Raw genomic sequence first — 22,361 nt, forward strand, 5'->3', positions numbered from 1 at the left:
TGTTTGCCAGATGCTGCGATTAGGTGACAGGGGATGGATCACATGCTGATTCCCTGTTCTGTTCATTCCTTCTGGGGCACCTGGCAGTGGCCACTGTCGGTAGACAGGATACTGGGCTGGATGGACCTTTGGTCTGAGCCAATCTGGCCGATCTTATGCTCTTATCCCTTCCCCGTCCCTCCTACTCCCCTGCAACTGGAAGCAGCTCCTGTCCCTTCCCTCCCGCTCTGTGCTGAAAGGCTGCTGCTGCACACATTCTGGTGTGACCCTGGCAGAAATCTGGGGGGGAGGTGGTATGTGACCTTGCATCCCCCTCCCACCCACAGGTTGCCTTGCAAAGACACGGCACAAGGTAGCAGAAGAGGCAGGTCCATCCCAGGGTCCCAGGCAGGCATGAAGGGCATAGTGTGTCAGAGAGAGAGGGTCAGGTCGGTTGGTCGGTAACCCTCCTGTGTGAGAGAGGTGTACAGGAGTGTGTGTGTGTGTGTGTGTGAGCTCTCCCCGTCTGTGTGTGGGGAGGGGAGGGCTGTGTGTGTCACCCCTCCCTGTGTGAACCCTAAAGCCTTAAAGAGAAGAAGGTAGTTAAAAAGAATCCAACTATGCCGTAGTTGTTTTTAACAGGGGCTCAGTCAACTTGTTGTTAATTTGAACACTTGTACTGTATAGTTCTGATTGATTGCGGTGGAACTCGCTTGAATATGGGTAATTTCACCAGGTGTCCTGTATTCAGAGTAGGGAGATCTCGTCACCCTAAGAAGCTGGAACATCGGTATCAAAGGCTGCTCCTGGGTCCTACAGTTCGGACATTCACAGCTATGCAACTTGAAACCAGCTAATTTCTGACAACCGGAACAGACCCAGTCCTGGAGCCCTTATGACATTAATGGAAGTGTTGCCTGAGTGAAGACCTCGGAATTTGGGGTGTAGAATATTACAGGGCCTGAGTAGATTTACTCTGAACAGTCATGTAACCAAGAATGGCCCAGTCCAGGGCCCAATGAGGTCAACAGCAAGACCCCAGTGACATCCATGGAAGTGGATTAGGGTAACCCAGCGACTTCTTCCTAACACGGAACCTCAGCGCAGTCACAGGAGTGTTATCTCAATGCCCCGGCTCCCGTCCTGCCCCTGCACTCAGAGTTACGCACCCCCATTCTATCCAACCCCAGCTCAAACATTGCACAGGTTTCATGTCTTTCCATTCGCCCCTTTACAGATTCATTCCATGCAAACGACTCACCAGGCTCCGGCCCCAGCTGGGGAGGAGGAATCTCTGCCTGTGACCGGGTCGGGGAGCTGCAGGCGGCGGGGAATCTGCACTGGCCAGGGCTGAGGTACAGGGAGATTTATACTGCTGCCCTGGGAATCCCCGGGGGAGCTCAGAGCCAGCACAGAGCCCCTGGGACCTGCCTCTGAGACTGGCTCAGGTGGTGAAGAGCAGCAGAGAATTAACCCTTTCCTCCTCTCACCTGTTTGATCTGATCATTTCTACTTTTGTATGTTATTTACAAAGGTCCTTGTGACACTGAGGGCCCCAGCAAAGAGTTCCCTCTTCCTTGCAAACAGCTCACATCTCAGTCCTGACAAACTCACTACACCACACACAAGGCTTATGGAATATTTACCGATAAAAAGTAGCATGTGAGGTGTGTGCAGAAAGCTCGTAACTTGCCAAGCTTCACAACTATTGCAAAACGCATGTCTGGGTAATAGTTAACAAGTAACATATTGATATTGATAGTGAGCTTTAATGACTTGGAGTAGAAGTTAGTCACCAGGTCATAGTGTGGTGATGGCCATTCCAGGAGGGCGTCGTCACCCCACCCTAGTTAGCCAGGGATGTAATGCCAGGCTCAGTTCTCCACCCTTGCTCCAGCCCAAGATTATCAATGGAAAACCATTCTAGACAACTGCAAACAATGAAGGAACATTACAACAGACAGGATTACCCTGAATATGAACAGAAACAAAAGACTGTCTCATGATAACACAGAGTGGGGAGCGGCCATCTGGATCCTTTCACAGAGGAGACATCTCCTGGTGCGGGGACATCTCCTGGTGCGGGGACGTTCTTACGAAAAATTGGACCCTGGAGTCAGGGGGTAACAGGTTGACTCACAGTCCTGGGAGCCGTGAGAACCATCACAGTCATTTTTACAGACAGCCTTTAGTGTCACTTAGTGCAACCATCCTGAAAACATATATGTGTGTGTGCCATGTCGTTGTAGCTCCGTCAGTCCCAGGATATTAGAAAGACAAGGCAGGGGGGAGGGAATATCTTTTACTGGACCAACTTCTGTCGGCCTGTTCACCTTGAATGGTCCCTTTGAACAGGTGCAAACTACTCACACTAAACTATCTGTTCCACCTTGTATTTAGTAGGGACATCCCGAGTACCTTTCTCAGACCTGAATATCTGCTCCATGTAGTTCGATAGCTTGTCGCTCTCCCGAACAGAAGTTGGCCCAATAAAATATATCACCTCCCCCACCCCTTGTCTCGCTCTATGTGTATGTGTAAGATGGTAGGTGGTAGAGAGAGGGGAAATCAGGAGCTGCTCTACCTCATTACACAGGAACAAGAGACATGCAAGGAAAGTAAAAGGTGGCAAATAAAAACCAATACAAGGAACTACTTTCCCACAAAACAAGTAATCACACTGTGGAACTCACCGCTGCAGGATTTTGTTGAGGCCAAAACTTTAGCAAGATTCATAAAGGGATTGGACATTTATCTGGGTATCAAAAATACCCAGAGTTACCAGACCTAATGACAACACACATTTTGGAAGGGAGAGTGACCCCCAGGGCTCAGGGTTGAAGCCAATCTCTGTTAGGGATAAGGATGGGACGCAGGCTGTGAGGGGAAGATTATCCCATATCCCCCTCATGAGAGATTTTCACAGCTTCTTCTGAAGCATCTGGTGCTGGCCATGGGCTACTGGGCTAGATGGACCCAGCTCTGATCCAATCTGGTGGTTCCCATGTTCGTCTACCATGGTGCAGAGTTGACCTGCTGCAGCCCCCAACCTGGGACACACCTCAGCCAAGATTTCAAGAGGTGCTGAGCTCTCGCATCTCCCACGCTCTGCCACTGGAGTTGCGGGTGCTCAGAGGCTGTGAAAAGCCAGATCCTGAATGACTGAAGCTCAGCATCCAAACAGGAGGGGCAGAAGCTCCAAAAAGTGTGGGGGGCCACCAGTGCCTGAACTGTGGCCTGCCCCCCCGCACTGCCCCTTTCCCCAAGGCCCTGACTTGCCCTGCCTCTGCCCCTGAAAACCCACCTCACCCCTCAACCCCAAGCCGCTGCCTGCACCGCCCCTCCCCCGAGGCCCCACCCTGACACGGCCCCTTCCCCTTAGGCCCCATCCCACCCCTTCTCCCCGAGCCGCCGTTCACTCCCCTCTGCCCCCTTCACCGTCACTCACCCTTCTGGCTGGTAAACATTGGGAGGACTTAGCCCTCCCACTTTTAAAAGTGATGGAGCCAAGGCCCTTGGTCTCCCTCATTCCGGTGCCCTGGCGTCCCATCCTGAAACCCTTTAAATCAGCAGCCACTTTGGAAACTCTTTGCTTTGAGTGTAGGGGCCTGGACTAGATGACCCGTTGAGGTCCCTTCCAGTCCTACATGTCTAGGATTATCACTGGGTAATGTCCCCTACGGATTCCGGGTCCGGTGGGCTGTCCTGATTGCTTCTGTCTGTGAGGGGCAGAGTCAGAGAATTTGTCTTCTCAGTCTTGACTTGACTGGAAGCAATAGTAAAGGGCGCCAGGAGAGAAGGCTGCCATCGGCCTGTTTGACTCTGTCTCCATTACTGTCTGAGTGTCAGGGACCACAGGTCTTGAACATCAGTCTACAGGGCCCTTTGGCGCTAGTACGCACCTGTGACTTTTAGAGAGGCCCTCTGGGCGAGGTGAGGCGGCTCCAGCTGCCTGCACGTAAGAGATGGCCGTTGCCCTCCGTCACCTGAGACCAAAGAGGGGGTGTGATGTTGCACTCTCCATATGCTTTATGAAAATACACTTATAAATATAAATATGATGTAACTGGAATATGCTTTATGCAAAAGGTCTCTTGTAAGGTATCATTACAAAGCTTATCATCTACTGAGTGTGTTCATCCTATTTGTTTGCATGTATTATTTCTGTGTCTAAAATTAGGAGAATAAGGCCTTGTCCACACTACACAGCTTTTAGTGACAAGACTTGGGGAGCAAACAGCTGTGCATATCTCTCTATCAGTGTTATAGAGGGTGGACATTTTATGAGTTTATCCTGTATAAGCTTTATACAGAGTAAAACAGATGTATTTGGGGTTTGGATGCCATTGGGAAATGGGTGTCAGGGTGCTAGAGAGGTAATCTGCTGAGCTGTTTTTGGTTAAAGTCTGCAGCTTTGGGGGGGTGGCCTAGACCTGGGTCTGAGTTGCAGCAGGCTGGCATATCTGGCTCAACAAGGCAGGGTTCTGGAGTCCCAGGTGACAGTCGCAAGGAGGTCTCTGTGATCCAAACCATTACAGGGGGATGCAACCAGGTGACACTTTGCCCGGGAAGCAAGACAAAGAACAGGAGGAGGAGCAACAGGCATGTCAGACGTCGGGGCTCTGGAAGCTGGGCAGTCTCCTGTGGGGCACTCGGAGAGAGGGGAGTCCGGGGTGTCCAGCCCAGGGTCGCCCAAGATGGACTTTGCTGAAAGTCACTGATTTTTGCACTAACAAGTTCTGTTCTACATTCTGTTCCTTCGACAAATAAACCTTCTGTTTTACAGGTTGGCTGAGAGTCACGGCTGACGGCAGAGTCGAGGTGCAGGGCCTTCCCGGCTTCCTCACAAACGCCTCCTTCACCCTGGGGGTTTTCACAATGACTCGGATGATGTGGGAGTTGGCGGCGATCACTAGCAGACGAGGGTGATCTCTCCGCTCTCAGCCATGCTTAGTGAGGCTCAGGGACGGCCGAGGAGAGCCGGAGTGCAGGGGGGCTGGCTTTCCTTCACTGTGGTAATATTCTTAATCTTGTTCTTGCTATTGTGATCACAGATCTACGGGTGGGGAAGCAGAAGAAGGGAACTGACCTCCCCCTGCCCGGCGTATTTCCAGAATCCAGGCCCAAATCATGAATACCAGCCCCTACTTCTCTACTCCCCGCCAGCTGGTCTGACTGTGACATCACCAATGACATCTTTGTGAGCAGCCCCTACCTCCCTGCTCCCCAAAATGGGCAGACCCCAGAAAGATCCTGATCCATTGGAGAGGGCTCAAAGAAGAGCCATGGGAATGAGTAAAGGATTAGAAACCCTGCCTAATAGTGACAGGCTCAAAGAGAACAATCGGTTTAGTTTAACAAAGAGAAAGTTAAGTCTGTTCACAGTGTGTAAGTATCTACACAGGGAACAAACATTTAACAATGGGCTCTGCTCCCTAGCAGAGAAAAGTTTCACACTTTCCAATGCTGGAAGTGGAAGCTAGAGACATTCAGACTGGAAATAAAGGGGAGATTTCTAACAGCGAGGGGAATTAACCATTGGAACAATTTACAAGGGTTGTGGTGGATTCTCTATCACTGACCATTGTTCAATCAAGACGGGATATTTTTCTAAATCTTCTGCTCTGGGAATTATTTGGGGGCAGGTCTCCAGCCTCTGAGGTGCAGGGAATCAGATTGGATGAGCACAATGGTGCCTTCTGGCCCTGAAAATAATGAATCTGAGAATAATGGGGATGTGAAGCCAGCAATGGGCCAGCTCCCTGTGTTAGGCCTGGTCTACACTATGAGTTTACGTCGAATTTAGCAGTGTTAAATCGAATTAACCCTGCACCGTCCACACAACGAAGCCCTTTACTATGAAATAAAGGGCTCTTAAATTCGATTTCTGTACTCCTCCCCAACGAGGGGAGTAGCGCTGAAATCAACATTGCCATTTCAAATTAGGGTTAGTGTGGCCGCAATTCGATGCTATTGGCCTCCAGGAGCTATCCCACAGTGCACCATTTTGACCACTCTGGACAGCAGGGATCTTCCCTGATACCAGCCAGATGGTGGGGGGAGGGATAAAGCAATCATCCCAGAGAATTGGATGGGGGGGTTAGTTTGGATTCTGCTGCTGTACGTTAACAGGAAAACCGCAGCACTCAATGACCTTTGCTTGGTATGTGGGAAAGGAGGGCGCTGTTTTTAGGAAGGTTGCAGAAGCCGAAAGACAGTGGCTTACCATGGCCGCATGCAAGCCGAAATCTGTTGCCCGGACCTGTGTCTGTGATCTCTAACACCAAAGCCACAGGCACTCAATATTAAGATGCAAAATGCGACCTTCTACCGAAATCACATGTGCTATATAATGTGAATAGTGTTGTTCACAGTAAAGAGTATAAGCATTGTTCTGTAAAATGTATCTTTTTAAATACTTCCCTCCCTTTTTCCCCAGCTGCAAATTTTTCAAGCCTCCCTCCTCCGTCCCGAAGGTTATCTCAGATAAGGCGGTGAAAAAAAAGGACACAAGATGAAATGTTCTCTGAAATCATGGAATCGACCCGCAATGAAAGAGCTCTCTCGTTTCTAGTTATCTCTCCTTTCTTCTTAATTAAACAGTCTTATTTTATTATAAGTTCTCACAAGCACCGTGTGTAATACAGGAGTGGTGATTTACGGCAAAACTCATTGTGACATACTATAGTGATGTTCCCCTGGTATTATCTGGACTGGTGATCGCTAGGGCTCTCCAATCCTCGACTCTGGGAGCCACCCTTACCCCGCTTTGCTGTGAGAACCCCCACTCCAGGTCTGTACCAGCACAGCCTCTGGCACGTAATCTGCTCCCAGCTACATGAGTGAGCACTTTTGTACAGGTGCTGCTTGCATTGTGCAACCGAAAGACACTAGCCAATATCTGCAGTCCCAGACCCAACCCCAGGAACCTCCCTCTTGCATTATCCAATTATGCACGCTGGACACTGCAAGATTATATGAGTTCATCTGTTTAACAAAATAATTGATATGTACCAGGATTGCTATCCCAAAGGGAGTCCCTGACACACTTCAAACCAAACGCACTCCTTCAGGTAGAATAAACAAACACATTTATTAACTACAAAAACGTCCAACTCGGCTCTCTGGGCTGTTTCTCTGGCTGCTGTGGCTGCTCCCAGCATGGACCTTCTCCCTGGGATGTTTCTCTGACCGCACCGGCTCTGCCTGGCCTGGCTCTGCTCCCAGCTCAGCCCAGGATTCTGTTTTCTCCTTAGCTTGGCCCGCTCTGGCCCAGGCATCCCCAGCTTACACGGTGGATGGGACCCTCCTGACCTCCTCATTGGCCTTCCTGTGCTGTCAATCAGGCTGACTGGGAGTGTTGGACTCTCCCCATTGCCCCTGGGGTCTGTCACTCTCAGGGGCCTGGTTTCCCATCGGCCATTCATTTAGGTACTGAGAGAGGGCCAATCAAAAATCCTCACTAAGTTTTACTGAGGGGCCAACAGTCCCCTTACATTCCCCTCTGCTAAAATTCTGCCACAGCCATTATATTAACACCAGCACATCTGGGCCCCATAGTAACAAGATTAAGCAGCATCACTTTATATAAAAAAGCCATTAACAATCAATAAAAGAACATTTAACATCCAATGTCCACTTCTTTTTACTACACATGACAATATTCATTAAAACATCACTTAGAACAAATAACCTAATCATCTCTAGGTTTAACAGGCAGTACACCCCTGGTGGTTTCCTGGACCTTCTTAAACCTGGTGGCTTGTTACCCAATTTTTCTATTCCCCTGTCCCCATTTTCATCAGGGTTTGGGTTTGCCCCATTGGTTTCAGTCTCCTTGGGACACACTGCTCTATCCCTCCTACGAGCCCTGATCAGACTATAAGTCCAATATTTAACTGGTCCCTATGTACAACTCTCTGAGGACCTCCTTGTCCAGTCTGGATAGTGGAAACCGTCAGTTTGGGATTGTTGTGGATGACCACTGAACTGGTACATGGCTATCAGGTCTGTTGAGAGCCCCACTGGACTTTTCCTACTTTGGGCTGCAACTTTAGTTTCAGCGAGAGCAACTTTGCCAGCTGTTTTGGCCTGTCATGGACACCTTTCAGCCAGACATGGAAATTGGTCACCTCATCCTTAGAAAAAAAAAAAAAGATTTCTTGATGCTTCTCTGGCAGCACTCTTAAGTTAGCCATCTGCACAAGAACCAGCCCTTGGAGCACCGTTTGAACAGGAACTGGAAGCCTCATGCCATCCAGAATCATATCTTTTACCACACCAATAATCCACATCTGCATTTCCATGCATGCCAGGGCCAAGGAAACATTGCTCTGTAGGACACCAACAGCCTGCAAGAGGTGGAGGTGATCCTTTTCTTAGGATTGTTCTCATTCCCCTAAAACCTGTGCCACCCCATTCTGTATGGAAATTAGCTGATCTAAGGATACCTTCATATGCTCCAGTTTAATTATTTACAAGTGGTTCCAAAATCCACACCTCCATGCATTTTACTCCATGGGGTTCCTGAAGGAGCCATTTTCCTCTCATAATGGGTTACATAGAATCATAGGACATTAGGGTTGGAAGAGACCTCAAGAGGTCATCTAGTCCAATCCCCTGCTTAAAGCAGGACCAACACCAACTAAATCATCCGAGCCAGGGCTTTGTCAATCTGGGCCTTAAAAACCTCTAAGGATGGAGTTTCCACCGCCTCCCTAGGCAACCCATTCCGGTTCCTCAGCACCCTCATCGTGAAATAGTTCTTCCTAATATCCAACCTAGACCTCTACCCCTACCACTTGAGACCATTGGTCCTTTCTGTGTCATCTTCCACCACTAAAAACAGCCTAGCTTCTTCCTATTTGGAAATCCTTTCAGGTATTTGAAGGCTGCTATCAAATCCCCCATCCCTGCTCGCTATCCTCTTCTGCAGACTAAATAAGCCCAGTTCCCTCAGCCCCTCCTCATAAGTCATGTGCCCCAGCCCCCTGATCTTTTTTGTTGCCTTCCGCTGGACTCTTTCCAATTAGTCCACATCCTTTCTGTAGTGGGGGGCCCAAAACTGGACACAATACTCCAGATGTGACTTCACCAGTGTTGAATAGTGGCTGCCAACTAGACATCGAGACATTGATCACTGTCCATTGAGCCAGATGGTCTAGCCAGCTTTCTATCCACCTTATAGTCCATTCATCCAATCCATACTTCTTTAACTTGCTAGCAAGTACACTGTGGCAGACAGTATCGAAACTTTGCTAAAGTCAAGATAAATCGCATCCACCGTTTTCCCCATATCCACAGAGCCTGTTATCTCATAATAGAATAAAGACTTCCCTTGATCTTCTGGCAATGCTCTTACTAGTGCAGCCCAATATGCCGTTAGCCTTCTTGGCAACAAGGGCACATTTTTGACTCATATAGATTTGTAGAATCATAGAATATCAGCTTTGGAAGGTGTGACTGGTTGGATCACAGCAACCCCTTTGGGGCTGCCAACTGATGTGCCAAGACTACTTCTGCCCCTGCCTTTCCTGCCAGCTTGAGACTCCGGAACCCAGCCTGGTTGTGCCAGACACTCTTGCTGGTTACAAACACAGACCCAGGTCTGAACCACGTCCCACAAACTGCAGACTTAACTGAAAGCAGCTTAAGAAGTGTTCCTGTCTCTGACACTCAGATGCCCAACTCCCAATGGGGTCCAAACCCCAAATAAATCTGTTTTACCCTGTATAAAGCTTATACAGGGTAAACTCATAAATTGTTAGCCCTCTATAACACTGATAGAGAGATGTGCACAGCTGTCACCCCCCCATACATACTGTGGATTAAATAATAAGAAAAAAGTGATTTTATTAAATACAGAAAGTAGGAATTAAGTGGTTCCATGTAGTAACAGACAGACCAAAGTGAATTACCAAGCAAACTAAAATAAAACATGCAAGTCTATGCCTAATACAGTAAGAAAGTTATTACAGATGAAACCTCACCCTCAGATGTTCCAGTAAGCTTCTTTTACAGACTAGACTCCTTCTAGTCTGGGTCCAGCAATCACTCAGACCCCCGTGGTTACTGTCCTTTGTTCCATTGTCTTTCAGGTATCCTTTGGGGTGGAGAGGCTATCTCTTGAGCCAGCTGAAGACAAAATGGAGGGGTCGCCGAGGGGTTTAAATAGACTTTCTCTTGTGGGTACTCACTCCTCCCTCCCCCAATTTAGAATCCCAGCTACAAGATGGAGTTTTGGAGTCACATGGGCAAGTCACATGTCTATGCATGACTCAGAACTTAAAGGTAGCAGCCATGGTTCACATGCTACCTTGAATGTCCTCAGGTAGACTTCTTATAGGGATTGGAGCCTTCCAAGATCCATTGTCCATTAAGTGTATCTTGACTGGGCACTTAACTTGCACATTCCTCTCTAAAGAAGCTGACCAAATGCCTTACTAAGGCTACTTAAAATCAAACCAATACACAGCCAATATTCATAATTCAAATACAAAAATGATACATGCATACAAATAGGATGAATAGATTCAGTAGATCATAACCTTTACAGAGATATGTTACATGGGACATGTAGCATAAAACATATACCAGTTATGCCATATTTACATTCATAAGCATATTTACATAAAGACTTATGGGGTGCAATTAAATGCTACAGTGCTGGGCTGCTGTGGTGTTTTCCCTGCCACAGAGATGTTAAGTTTAATTATATTATGGTCACTATTATCAATGCTTCTCTTAGGACTAAATCAAGAACTGCCTTTCTACTTGTGGGTTCCACGGGCTAGCTGCTCCAAGAAGCCGTCCTTTAAGGTGTCAAGAAATTTTATCTCTGCATCCCCTCCTGAGGTGACATGTACCCAGTCAATATGGGGATAGTTGAAATCCCCCATTATTATTCAGGGTTTTTTTAATAGCCTCTCTAATCTCCCTGAGCATTTCACAGTCACTATCACCATCTTGGTAATATATCCCTACTGCTATATTCTTACTATTCAAGCATGGAATTACCATCCATACAGATTCTATGGTACAGTTTGTTCATTTAAGATTTTTATTTCATATGATTCTATGCTTTCTTTCATATATACTGCCACTCCCCCACCAGCACGACCTGTTGCATCCTTCTGATATATTTTGTATCCTGGTATTACTGTGTCCCATTGATTATCCTCATTCCACTAAGTTTTTGTGATGCCTAGTATATCAATATCCTCATTTAATATGAGGCACTCTAGTTCACCCATTTTATTGTTTAGACTTCTGGTATTTGTATATAAACACTTTAAAAATTGTCACTTTTTAACTGTCTGACATTTCATGATGTAATTGAATGGGACTTTTTTTCATTTGACTCTTTCTCATCAGATCCTACCTATATTTTATCATCCAGGCTATCGTCCTTACTAGGACATAGAGAATCCCCATTAATAGATCCTCCCCTAAGTGATGTCTCTGTCCAAACCACGTGGTCCGCCGCACCTGTAGGCTTCCCCCCACCCCTGCGCTTAGTTTAAAAACTGCTCTATGACCTTGTTCATTTTAAGTGCCAGCAATCTGGTTCCATTTTGGTTCACATGGAGCCCAGCCTTCCTGTATAGGTGCCTCCTTTCCAAAAAGGTTCCCCAATTCCTAATAAAACTACATCCCTCCACCATCATCTCACCTATGCATTGAGACCCTGCAGTTCTTATTGTCTTTTTGGCTATGTGTGTGGAAATGGAAGCATTTCAGAGAATGCCACCATGGAGGTCCGGGATCTCTCTATACTTTCCTATGTCATTGGTACCTCCCCAGCACTACACATAAGTCTATCTAGAGGCCTCAAGAGATCCGTAACTTACACACGTGGCAGGCAAGCCACCATGCTGTTCTCCCATTCATTGCAAACCCAGGTATCTATGTTTCTAATGATCAAATTCACCAAAATTATTACCTGTCTCTACTTATTAAAAGAAGTTCCATCACATGGAGAGCTATCCTCAGTATGAGACGGTTCCATGACATCATCTGGAAGGAAGGTCCAAATTGCTCCAGTTTCATGTTCTCCTTCCCTGAGACTTTCATCCTCTTCAACAGCACAGAGGCTGTCAGTCCGTGGGTGGGACCATTTCACTCTGTCCCGGGAAGTCTTATCTATTTACCTCTCTGTCTCCCTTAGCTCCTCCAGTTCAGCCACTCTGGTCTCCAAAGCCCATACATGGTCCTTAAGCACGTAACTCCCACTGATTTGCATGTTCAGAAGCTCAGCTGATGGGCTGGTGAGAGGTGTCTATTTCCACGTGGGATTGTCAGCTGTGAACCCTCTTCTGGAGCAAGGTGCCTAGGAAAGGTCAGCGTTTTCTATTGAGAGACGCGAGAGAGATGTGGGAGACTCAGATCCAAAATCTTTGTTCTATCTACTTTGGAGCAGAGACATAAACACAGGTCTCCCACATCCCATGGGAGTGGCCTGAGCACCCTGCAAATGGCTATTCTGGGTGGGGTGCTCAGTCTCTCCAGTTTGAGCTGTTCCACTTTATACAAACAAACATTCAGTGGAGCAGGGATTTGAATCTGGGTCTCCCACATTTCAGGTGAGGGTGATAAACCGCTGAGCTATGGGATGTTCTGGGTGTGAACATACATGGACACACATGCAAACAGACACACACACAGACACAGGTACACACGGATGCACACACACTGATGCACATGCAAGCACACTCACAGTCCCACATGCGCACAAACACCTGGAGCCACATGCACACACACACACACGCGGACCCACGGATGCACACACACCCATACACACACACTTGGACCCACGTGCACACACAAACAGAGAGACCCACATACACACACGGACACACATGCACACACACATTCCCAACCAGCGAGGCCCCATCCAGGAAGCGTGGTCTGAGAATGCCTAACAGATCAGGGCTGCTGGGGAGATGGGTGGGGGAACACCTCGTTGGAGAATCCCACCAGAACTGAGGCCTGAGCTAAGACTCTGAGCAGCTCGTTAGCTGTGGGGCAGCGTCAGTGCTCAGGTTGTTTTGTGCCGGCTACTGGCAGAACCTTAGGTTCCTACAGGGTAAAGTAGCACATGAGCCGGGCTTTGAGGAAGGCAGCGGTGCCTAAGCTCAGTATTTATCTAAATGCCTTTGTGGATCTAGCCCTGGCCACCTTTCTAGAAGAAGCTTAAATCAAACACAAGTTAAGATTGTTCAAAGCCAAGGTCGCTGTCTGGAGATGCTTAGGGGAAACAGCCAAGTTCACGGACATTCACCTGTCACTTTTAAAGAACTCTTTCCTCCTTTCTGTGTACAAGGACCAGGCTCCCTGCAGCAAAACACATTTTTTATCTGCTCTTCCCATCCTCCAGTGGCTCTAGTGTTCCTGCTGCTTGCCCTGCTAGAACCGGGGAACTGCCCCTTCCTCAGGTGGCTAGCAGCTGTAGCACCATCGTGGGATGAGAACATGGTGGGATGCTGTATGATTCAATATGACCATTTTTTATCATTGTTGCTATCACTGTTATAGAATTGCTACAAATCTTGTACAAAGTATGTCCTGTCAGGTGTCAATGGGAAAGTTATGATTTGTTAAGTGTTCCTGGGTGACATACCTCAGGTGAATAAAGCCAGGCAGCGATGTGTTGAGGGACAACAAGGACACTTTGCTCTCACAAGGGCCATAGAAGAAACATACCTCTGTAAGAATAGGATCAATAGCTGCACCTGTGAGTTATCAAGAATGTTAGGACATGTGATATGGTCATGTGACCCTGGACTCCAACTTGGGCCAGTAACTGTCCACAAAGAGATGCTGTCGGCTTTGTTTGGGACAGTAAAATTCGAGGTAGGCAACTGCAGATTCTCCCAATCCCGCTAGGAGACCATCTATAAATCTTTGGAAGGTGGCGGGTGCATTTCGCAGCCCGAAAGGCAGTACATTGAATTCATCCACCCCTGCCTGGGTGACAAATGCTGACCTTTCCTTGGCGGGTTCATCTAGTGGTACTTGCCAGTACCCCTTGGTTAAATCTAAGGTAGAGATGAATTGGGCATGTCCCAATTTCTCCAATAGCTCATCTGTGCATGGCATTGCATAGTTGTCAGGACGAGTTACAGCATTTAGCTTATGGTACTCCATGCAAAAGTGTATTTCCCCATGTGGTTTGGGAACTAGAACCACTGCAGATGCCCATGCACTGTTAGAGGGGCAGATTATGCCCATTTGTAGCATGTTCTGGATATCCCTTTTCATAGCAGTTTGGGCATGAGGTGACTCCCAGTAGGGTGGGACTCTAATTGGGTGAGCATTACCTGTGTCAATGGAGTGATATGCCCGTTCGGTCCATCCTGGGGTGGCTGAGAACATTGGCGCAAAGCTAGTGCATAGCTCCTTGATCTACTGTCGCTGCAGACGTCCAAGGGTCGTGGAGAGGTTCACCTCTTCCATGCCACCATTACTTTTTCCTCCGTAGTAGACACCTTCAGGCCACTCAGCATCATCTATTTCTGGGCTGTAAACTGGAAAATCTTTAATTCTCTGGAATAAAAGGGCTTAAGAGAATTAACATGGTATATCTTAGGCTTTATGTTGGAGGTGGGGGATGCTATGAGATAGTTTACAGCTCCTAGACGCTCCTGGACCGTGAATGGTCCTTCCCACAACGCTCCCTTTTATGGGCCTACAGCGCCTTTAAGACCATGACTTCAAATGGTGAAAACCCTAAACTGGGATTTGGACAGCCCTATAGGCAAAAAGCAACTGCTGCAACACTAGGTCCCAATCATTAGAGTGTTCATTTACGAATTTACGTATCATGGCCCTCAAAGTTCCATTAAACCTCTCCACCAGGCCATTGGTTTGATGATGGTAAGGGGTGGCAACCAAGTGATTCACCCCATGAGCTTCCCACAGGTTTTTCATGGTCCCTGCCAGGAAATTAGTTCCCGAATCTGTAAGGATGTCGGCGGGCCAACCTACTCTGGCAAAAATGTCTGCTAATGCCTGGCACACACTTTTAGCCCTGGTGTTGCTTAAGGGTACTGCTTTCGGCCATCGGGTAGCAAAATCCATGAAAGTCAGTACGTACTGCTTTCCTCTGGGTGTCTTCTTTGGGAAAGGACCCAGAATATCCACAGCTACTCGCTGAAATGGGACTTCAATTATGGGTAGTGGCTGGAGAGGGGCTTTAACCTGGTCTTGGGGCTTTCCCACTCGTTGGCACACCTCACAAGACCGGACATATTTAGCAACGTCCTTGCCCATTCCCTCCCAGTGGAAGGACTTCCCCAACCGGTCTTTGGTTCTGTTCATCCCAGAATGGCCACTGGGATGATCATGGGCTAAGCTCAAGAGCTTTACCCGATACTTAGTGGGAACTACCAACTGTTTTTGAGGATGCCACTCTTCCTGGTGCCCACCAGAAAGAGTCTCCTTGTATAAAAGTCCTTGTTTTACAACAAACCGGGATCGGTTAGAAGAGCTGAGAGGCGGTGGGGTGCTCTGTGCTGCCGCCCAAGCTTTCTGAAGGCTGTCATCTGCTTCCTGCTCAGCCTGGAACTGTTCCCTTGATGCTGGAGACATCAGTTCCTCCTTGGACTGTGGACTGGGGCTTGGTCCCTCTGGAAGCGATGCAGGTGCTGGGGCTGTTTCCATTGACTGTGATCCGCTGTCCGCTGGTGCACTATGTGGTATCTCAGGCTCTGGCTGAGCCTCTTGAGTAGGGTTATCTGCTGCTTCTGCCAGGTCAGGCTCGCTGGTGCCCTCTGGCATTGGAGTTGTAGACGGGTTTGCAAGCGCTGGACTCAGTGCTGGCAATGGTTCTGGTGCTGGTTGCGGTGCCAGTTCCGGTTCTGGGACTGGCTTTGGCTGGGTCTCTGGGATTGGATCCACTACGGCTGTTGCAGTCGTTGGCAGGGGATCCAGTTCCACCACCGTTGTTTGGGTCTCTGGTAACACAGACGGGGCCCTGGTGGACGGCTCAGGAACAGGGATTGGGGTGAAAGCTTGGTTAGCCTGGCTGCAGGTGACTATTCCCACCCTCTTGTCTAGCTTCACATGGTTGGCCAAATCTTCCCCCAGCAGCATGGGAATGGGATAATTGTCATAGATTGCAAAAGTCCACCTTCCTGACCAGTCCTTGTACTGGACATGCAACTTGGCTGTAGGCAAGTTTACAGACTGTGACACGAAGGGTTGAATTGTCACTGTAGCCTCTGGGTTGATGATTTTGGGGTCCACTAGGGATTGGTGGATAGTTGACACTTGTGCCCCAGTGTCCCTCCAAGCGATATCCTTCTTTCCGCCCACTCTCAAGGTTTCCCTTCGCTCCGAGGGTATGAGAGAGGCATCTGGGTCTGGGGATCTTTGGTGTGATTGGGGTCTAATGAACTGTAATCGGTTGGGGTTCTTGTGGCAGTGAGCCTTTATATGTCCCAGTTCATTACATTTAAAACATCGCCCTGCTAAGGTATCACCGGGGTGATGTTGGTTGGTGGAGACTGGTGTGGTGGAGTGAGAAGGCGTCTGGGGTTTCCCTTGGGATGTGGGTGGGGCCTTGGGTTGTCCCCGGTGGTAAGGTTTTGTTTTGGCTTGCCCCTTCTGATATTCGCTCCAACTGCTACTAGTTTTTTTCTTTTCTGACACCTCCACCCATTTGGCTCCAATCTCCCCTGCCTCGGTTACAGTTTTGGGCTTCCCATATAGGATGTACCTTTCTATTTCTTCAGGAACACCCTCTAAAAACTGCTCCATTTTTACTCAGATCTTCCAGAGATTTAACATTTGCTCCTGACACCCAGGCATCACAATTTTTGTCAATGTGGTAGGCATGCCGGGTAAATGAAACATCAGGTTTCCACTTTAGGGCTCTGAACCACTGACGGGCATGCTCGGGTGTTAGCCCCATTCTGAGTCTGGCCTTGTTTTTAAAAAATTCTTAACTGTTCATGTGTTCCTTAGGCATTTCAGCTGCCACCTCTGCTAAGGGTCCACCGAGCTGCGACCTCAGCTCTACAATGTACAGGTCTGGAATGATGCTGTATCCAAGGCAGGCCCTTTCAAAATTTTCTAAGAAGGCCTCAGTATCATCGATGCCTTATAGGTGGGGAATTTTCTGGGATGGGAAGTGGTACCTGGAGAGGGGTTGTTAGGATTGGCTGGTGCATCCTGCTTAGCCTTTGCTACTTCCAGTTCATGCTTCCCTTCTTTTTCTCTCTCCTCCATCTCCTTTTCTTTCAGCTCCATAGTTCTTTTGTGAGCCTCCTCTTTGGCTTTCTCTTCTCTTGCTCTCTGCTCTGTCTCGAGTTTTGTTAATTGAAGCAGTCTCTGATGTTTTCTTTCATTTTCTTCTGCTTCTAGTTTGGCCAGTTCTATTTTTTTAGCTACTTCTTTGGTAGTCATTTTCCTGTTTTCTTGTGCTGGGTCACCCCCTCTGCAGTTGATTGAAACTGGGAAGCTCTCAGCTCTGGCTGCTGCTGAGTTAACAGAAACTTTCTAACTAGCTACTCCCGAGGATGTAAAAAGAAAAAAAATACAATTCAGCTTGTAAATTCCTTTTACCCTGTTTGCTCATTTGAACACTTCTCTTAACAAAAGACCTTGTTAAAAGAACTTAACACCTCTGCCTTCAGGCAAGGAGAGATAAGATATGCATCTATCTCCAGCTCTGCTTTCCAAGCAGCAAGAAGGAAAAAAAATCTTACTGGCTTTTGGGTTTAAAATGATCCCACCGCTCTGCCACCATGTCAAGGCTGTATTCCCACTTTGAACTTTAAGGTACAAATGTAGGGGCTTGCATGAAAACATCTAAGCTTAACTACCAGCTTAGCTCTGGTCCCTCTGCCACCATTTCCAATGGATTCCCTCCCTGGGAAGCCTTGAAAAACCTTCACCAATTCCCTGGTGAATACAGATCCAAACCCCCTGGATCTAAAACAAAGAAAAATTAACCATTCCCCTCCTTCCTCCCACCAACTCCTGGTGAATACAGATCCAACCCCCTTGGATCTAAAAACAAGGAAAAATCAATCAGGTTCTTAAAAAGAAGGCTTTTAATTAAAGAAAAAGGTAAAAATGATCTCTGTAAAATCAATATGGAAATTAACCTTACAGGGTAATCAAACTTAAAGAGCTCAGAGGACTCCCCTCTAGTCTTAGGTTCAAAGTACAGCAAACAAAGATAAACACTCTAGTAAAAGGTACATTTACAAGTTGAGAAAACAAAGGAAAACTAACACGCCTTGCCTGGCTATTTACTTACAAGTTTGAAATAGGAGAGACTTGTTTAGAAAGATGTGGAGAACCTGGATTGATGTCTGGTCCCTCTCAGTCCCGAGAGCGAACGCCAAACCCAAAACAAAGAGCACACACAAAAGCCTCCCACCCCCCCAAGATTTGAAAGTATCTTGTCCCCTTCTTGGTCCTTTGGTCAGATGCCAGCCAGGTTACCTGAGCTTCTTAACCCTTTACAGGGAAAAGGATTTTGGAGTCTCTGGCCAGGAGGGATTTTATAGTACTGTACACAGGACAGCTGTTATCCTTCCCTTTATAGTTATGACAATCCTGCCTAAGTTACAGCAGAGACCATTCCCTTCTTTCCGACATGCGAAACACCATGTATCAGGGCAGATAGAGAGAGGTAGAGTGAAAAGGGGGACTCAAAGGCGATGGTAGGTGAACGCCAAAGGGAATCAGGATGTAGAGAGCAACCTTGGACAGCGCAAGAGTCTTTTGCAGCTTGTGGGGCAGAGTCTTGGAGCAGAGTGAGGTTAGTGAGGGACGGCGGTGGTATAGAAACAGAAAGGGAACCTAGAAATGCATCTCGGAAGGTTCTATGGCAGCAGCATGTTTAGCAGTGGTGCCAGCAAATGTGTTACCTGTACAGTTCTCCCAGTCATCGCAAACCCAGCCATCTATGTTTCTAATCCCCCAAAACTATTACCTGTCTCCCCCTGTGTAGAATCCCCTCTACAAGATGGAGTTTTGGAGTCACCTAGGCAAGTCACATGTCCATGCATGACTTAGTTCTCTACAGGAACATTCCCAGGAAAACTCAGATGAGGATTGGTGTCTATTAAAGTCTATTGTCAGCTTAAGTGATTCTTGATTGGGCAATTACTGAGAAAAGTCTTTTCTCAAGAAGCTGACCAAATGCTTCACTGAGGCTACTTAAAATCAAACAAGTACACAGCCAATATTCATAACTTCGAATACAAAAATGACACATGCATACAAATAGGATGAATAGATTCAGTAGATCATAACCTTTGCAGAGATATGTTACATGACATATGTAGCATAAAACATATTCCAGTTATGTCATATTTATAATCCTAAGCATATTTCTGTAAAGCATTGTGGGGTGCAACGTCACAGCCTGGCTCAGGGCAAAGGTCTCCCAGCCCATCCCCATTGCAGGGAGCCTGCCGGACTTTATAGCTGAGATTTAGGGCCCACAAGCTGTATGATGCTCAGGCTTGCTCACCTCCCACCCAACCCTGCACCCAACCCTCAGTTGCTTTTATAGGTCTTCCTGGATTCCCGCTCTGCTCCTGATTGTCCTATTGGCCCCAGTGCTGCATAAACTGCAGGCTACTTGTCAGGCTCCAGCAGCTCCTGTCCCAGACCCGGAGCAGAGGGAACTCAGCTGGGGGCTGGAGGGAGGGAGGTGGATATGATCCATCAAGTGAGTGGGGATGGGGAGAAGAGCAGTGAGCAACAAGGGTGAGCTTTGGAGGAAAATGCAGAACCGAGGCAGGGCCTTGCTGGAAGAAGTAAAAGGGGGCAGGGCCTTGGGGGAATAGGCAGGGCCAGGCACAGGCCCTCCGGGGTCCAGTTAAAATAAATTAGAAAGGTGGGACCCCTTTGTTAATGAGCTGTACACAGACCTATTCCCCAGTCTGTCACTTTGACACAGCACAGTAAGTCCAGAAAAGGATTCAATGTCACTTTGACTGTCTAGTAAGGGATTCAGGGAAGAGAGCCCAGCACCATCTCACCAGCCAGCTCTGAATGCAGGTCAGTCTGACAGCTAGAGCACCAGGATTAAAATTCAGATGTGTTTATGACTAAAGAGCTGGAGCAGCCTGTCCTGGATCTGTTTGGTCCTCACCCCATAGATGATGGGGTTTAGCGTGGGGGGCACCAGGAGGCTCACGTTGCCAATGAGAACACGGAAATGCAGGAGCACATTGTGGCCAAACCGGTACGTGAGGGAGGAGAAGAGACATGGGATGTAAAAGACTAAGATGGAACAGAGATGGGAGCTGCAGGTCCCAAAAGTCTTGAGATGGGCATCCCTTGTGGGAAGACTGAAGATGGCCCTGAGGACCTGGATATAGGACACAGCAATTAAAACCATATCCAGACCCTTCACACAGAATAGCACAAAGAGGCCATAGTAACTACTAATGCGGGTATCAGCACAAGCCAGCTTCACCACAGCTATGTGCGTGCAGTGTGTGTCAGGGATGATGTTGCTTTTGCAGTATGGCCATTGCCTCGTCAGGAGCGGATAGGGCAGTATGAGCATGCCACTGCACAACACCACAGCCAGGCCAATCTTAGCCACCATGGGGTTTGCCAGGGTGGTGGAATGTCTCAGGGGATTGCAGATGGCCACATAGCGATCAAAAGCCATGGCCACGAGAATCCCAGACTCCACCACTGAGAAGCAGCGAATAAAGTACATCTGGGTGAGACAGGCACTGAAATCGATCTCCCTGGAATTAAACCAGAAGATGCTCAGCATTTTGGGCAGCATGGATGTAGAAAGGACCAGGTCCGTGATGGCCAGCATGCAGATGAAATAGTACATGCGGGCACCGAGCCTCGGCTCCCTCTTCACGACAAACAGGATGGTGAAGTTCTCCAAGATGGCTGTGACATACATGGTGCAGAAGGGGATGGAGAGCCAGACATGGGCTGCCTCCAGGCCAGGAATGCCCAGCAGAATGAAGGTGGAGGGGTTGGTGAAGTCGGTTGTGTTGGAATCTGACATGGAGTAGGGGAGAAGGTGTCCAACTCTGAGGTAGGTCAGTGTCTCCTGCACATATCATACATTCATCAGACTTTCTGTATGTGCCCAGGCTCTAGGGTGATGGTTGCAGTATAAATACCTGGATGGAGAGACAATGTTAATATGAGACACTACATGCACTACTGGAAGCTGTTCTCAAGGGTGAAGCAGATTTTTCACTCTTCACACATAGAAAAATGACATTTTCACTATTCAGAGAAATAAATTATCAACAACTGACCATACTAATGCCAATTCCATATTTTATGGTGTTCCGTACATCAAGAATTCCTACATATCTTGGTATGGGAAACCTTAATAGGCAGCAGTGGGAAACATGAGTGTGGATACTGGCTATTCATCATTGTTCCTTAATACAATGAAACCCAGGCTAGAGAGTCCATTCTGCAGGGCGTTCCCCATTCACCCTATTGTTCAAAATCTAACAGTGGAAAAGAAACAAAGCTTTGACAAAACATGTACCAGAGGGAAGAAACTAGAAAAAAACGCAACTAGAAAGAAAACCCAACAAACAAAACCCCAAACAAACCCAACTAGAAACAAACTCAGGGAAAAGACCTGGAAGTCATTGATAGGAGCTCCATGAAAACAGTTACTCATTCACAGCCATGGTGAAAACAAAGACAATGTTTGTATGCCTAAGCAATGGGATGAAGAATAACCTGCTCTAGACACGTGCTCAGTTGTGGACACTCAGTCTCTATGAAGGATATAGTAGATAGAAAGGGGATTTCTGAGACAGGCTATGAGAAAGGGGGAGGCTGCCATATGCGGACAGACTGAAAAGTCTGGGACTGTTTAGTTTAGAGAAGAAACAAAGAAGGGGGTATATGATAGAAGAGAGCCAAATGAAGAAAGAACTGATTACATTCAAATGGACAAACACAGAACAGTTCCCAACCAGTAACATCTATAGACACTTAGTTTTTCAAAAGGGCTAATATTACCAAAGGAGATGCAAAATAGCAATAAACTGATTGGGAGGAAAAAATTGAAGAGAAAATATGAGAATGAAAATTGGGAGTTCTTAAAGAAGACTTTATTAGATTGACAAAGGCCACTATTCCACTATCAAGAAAGTAGACAACTTTGGACAAAAAGCCGGTTTACCGATAAAGTGAAGGCAGCAATTGGGGAGGGACAGGATGGGAAACAATATATAACAAATGAGGAAAAGGGAAAATAGAGAGATAAAATAATACAAATTGGAATTTATGAAAATTAATAAGGGATGCTAAGAACATCTTGGAAAAATCCATGCTTTGCAGGTTTAAGGATCACAAAAAGGAGGTTATTAAAGTATATTAAGAAAAAAAGAAATCCTAGAAAAGGTTTAGGC

General features: G+C 47.3%; 1 protein-coding gene across 1 annotated transcript; it reads right to left on the reverse strand.

Annotated features, from left to right (window-relative positions):
- Positions 1–20,035: 20,035 nt before the first annotated feature.
- LOC135972342 (olfactory receptor 52R1-like) lies at positions 20,036–20,983 on the reverse strand. Its single transcript, XM_065550000.1, has one exon. It carries the CDS (start codon positions 20,981–20,983, stop codon positions 20,036–20,038), a length of 948 nt encoding a protein of 315 aa, XP_065406072.1.
- Between the last annotated feature and the right edge of the window lie 1,378 nt (positions 20,984–22,361).

Source organism: Chrysemys picta, chromosome 1, assembly GCF_011386835.1.
Source record: "Chrysemys picta bellii isolate R12L10 chromosome 1, ASM1138683v2, whole genome shotgun sequence".
Lineage (NCBI taxonomy): Eukaryota > Metazoa > Chordata > Testudines > Emydidae > Chrysemys > Chrysemys picta.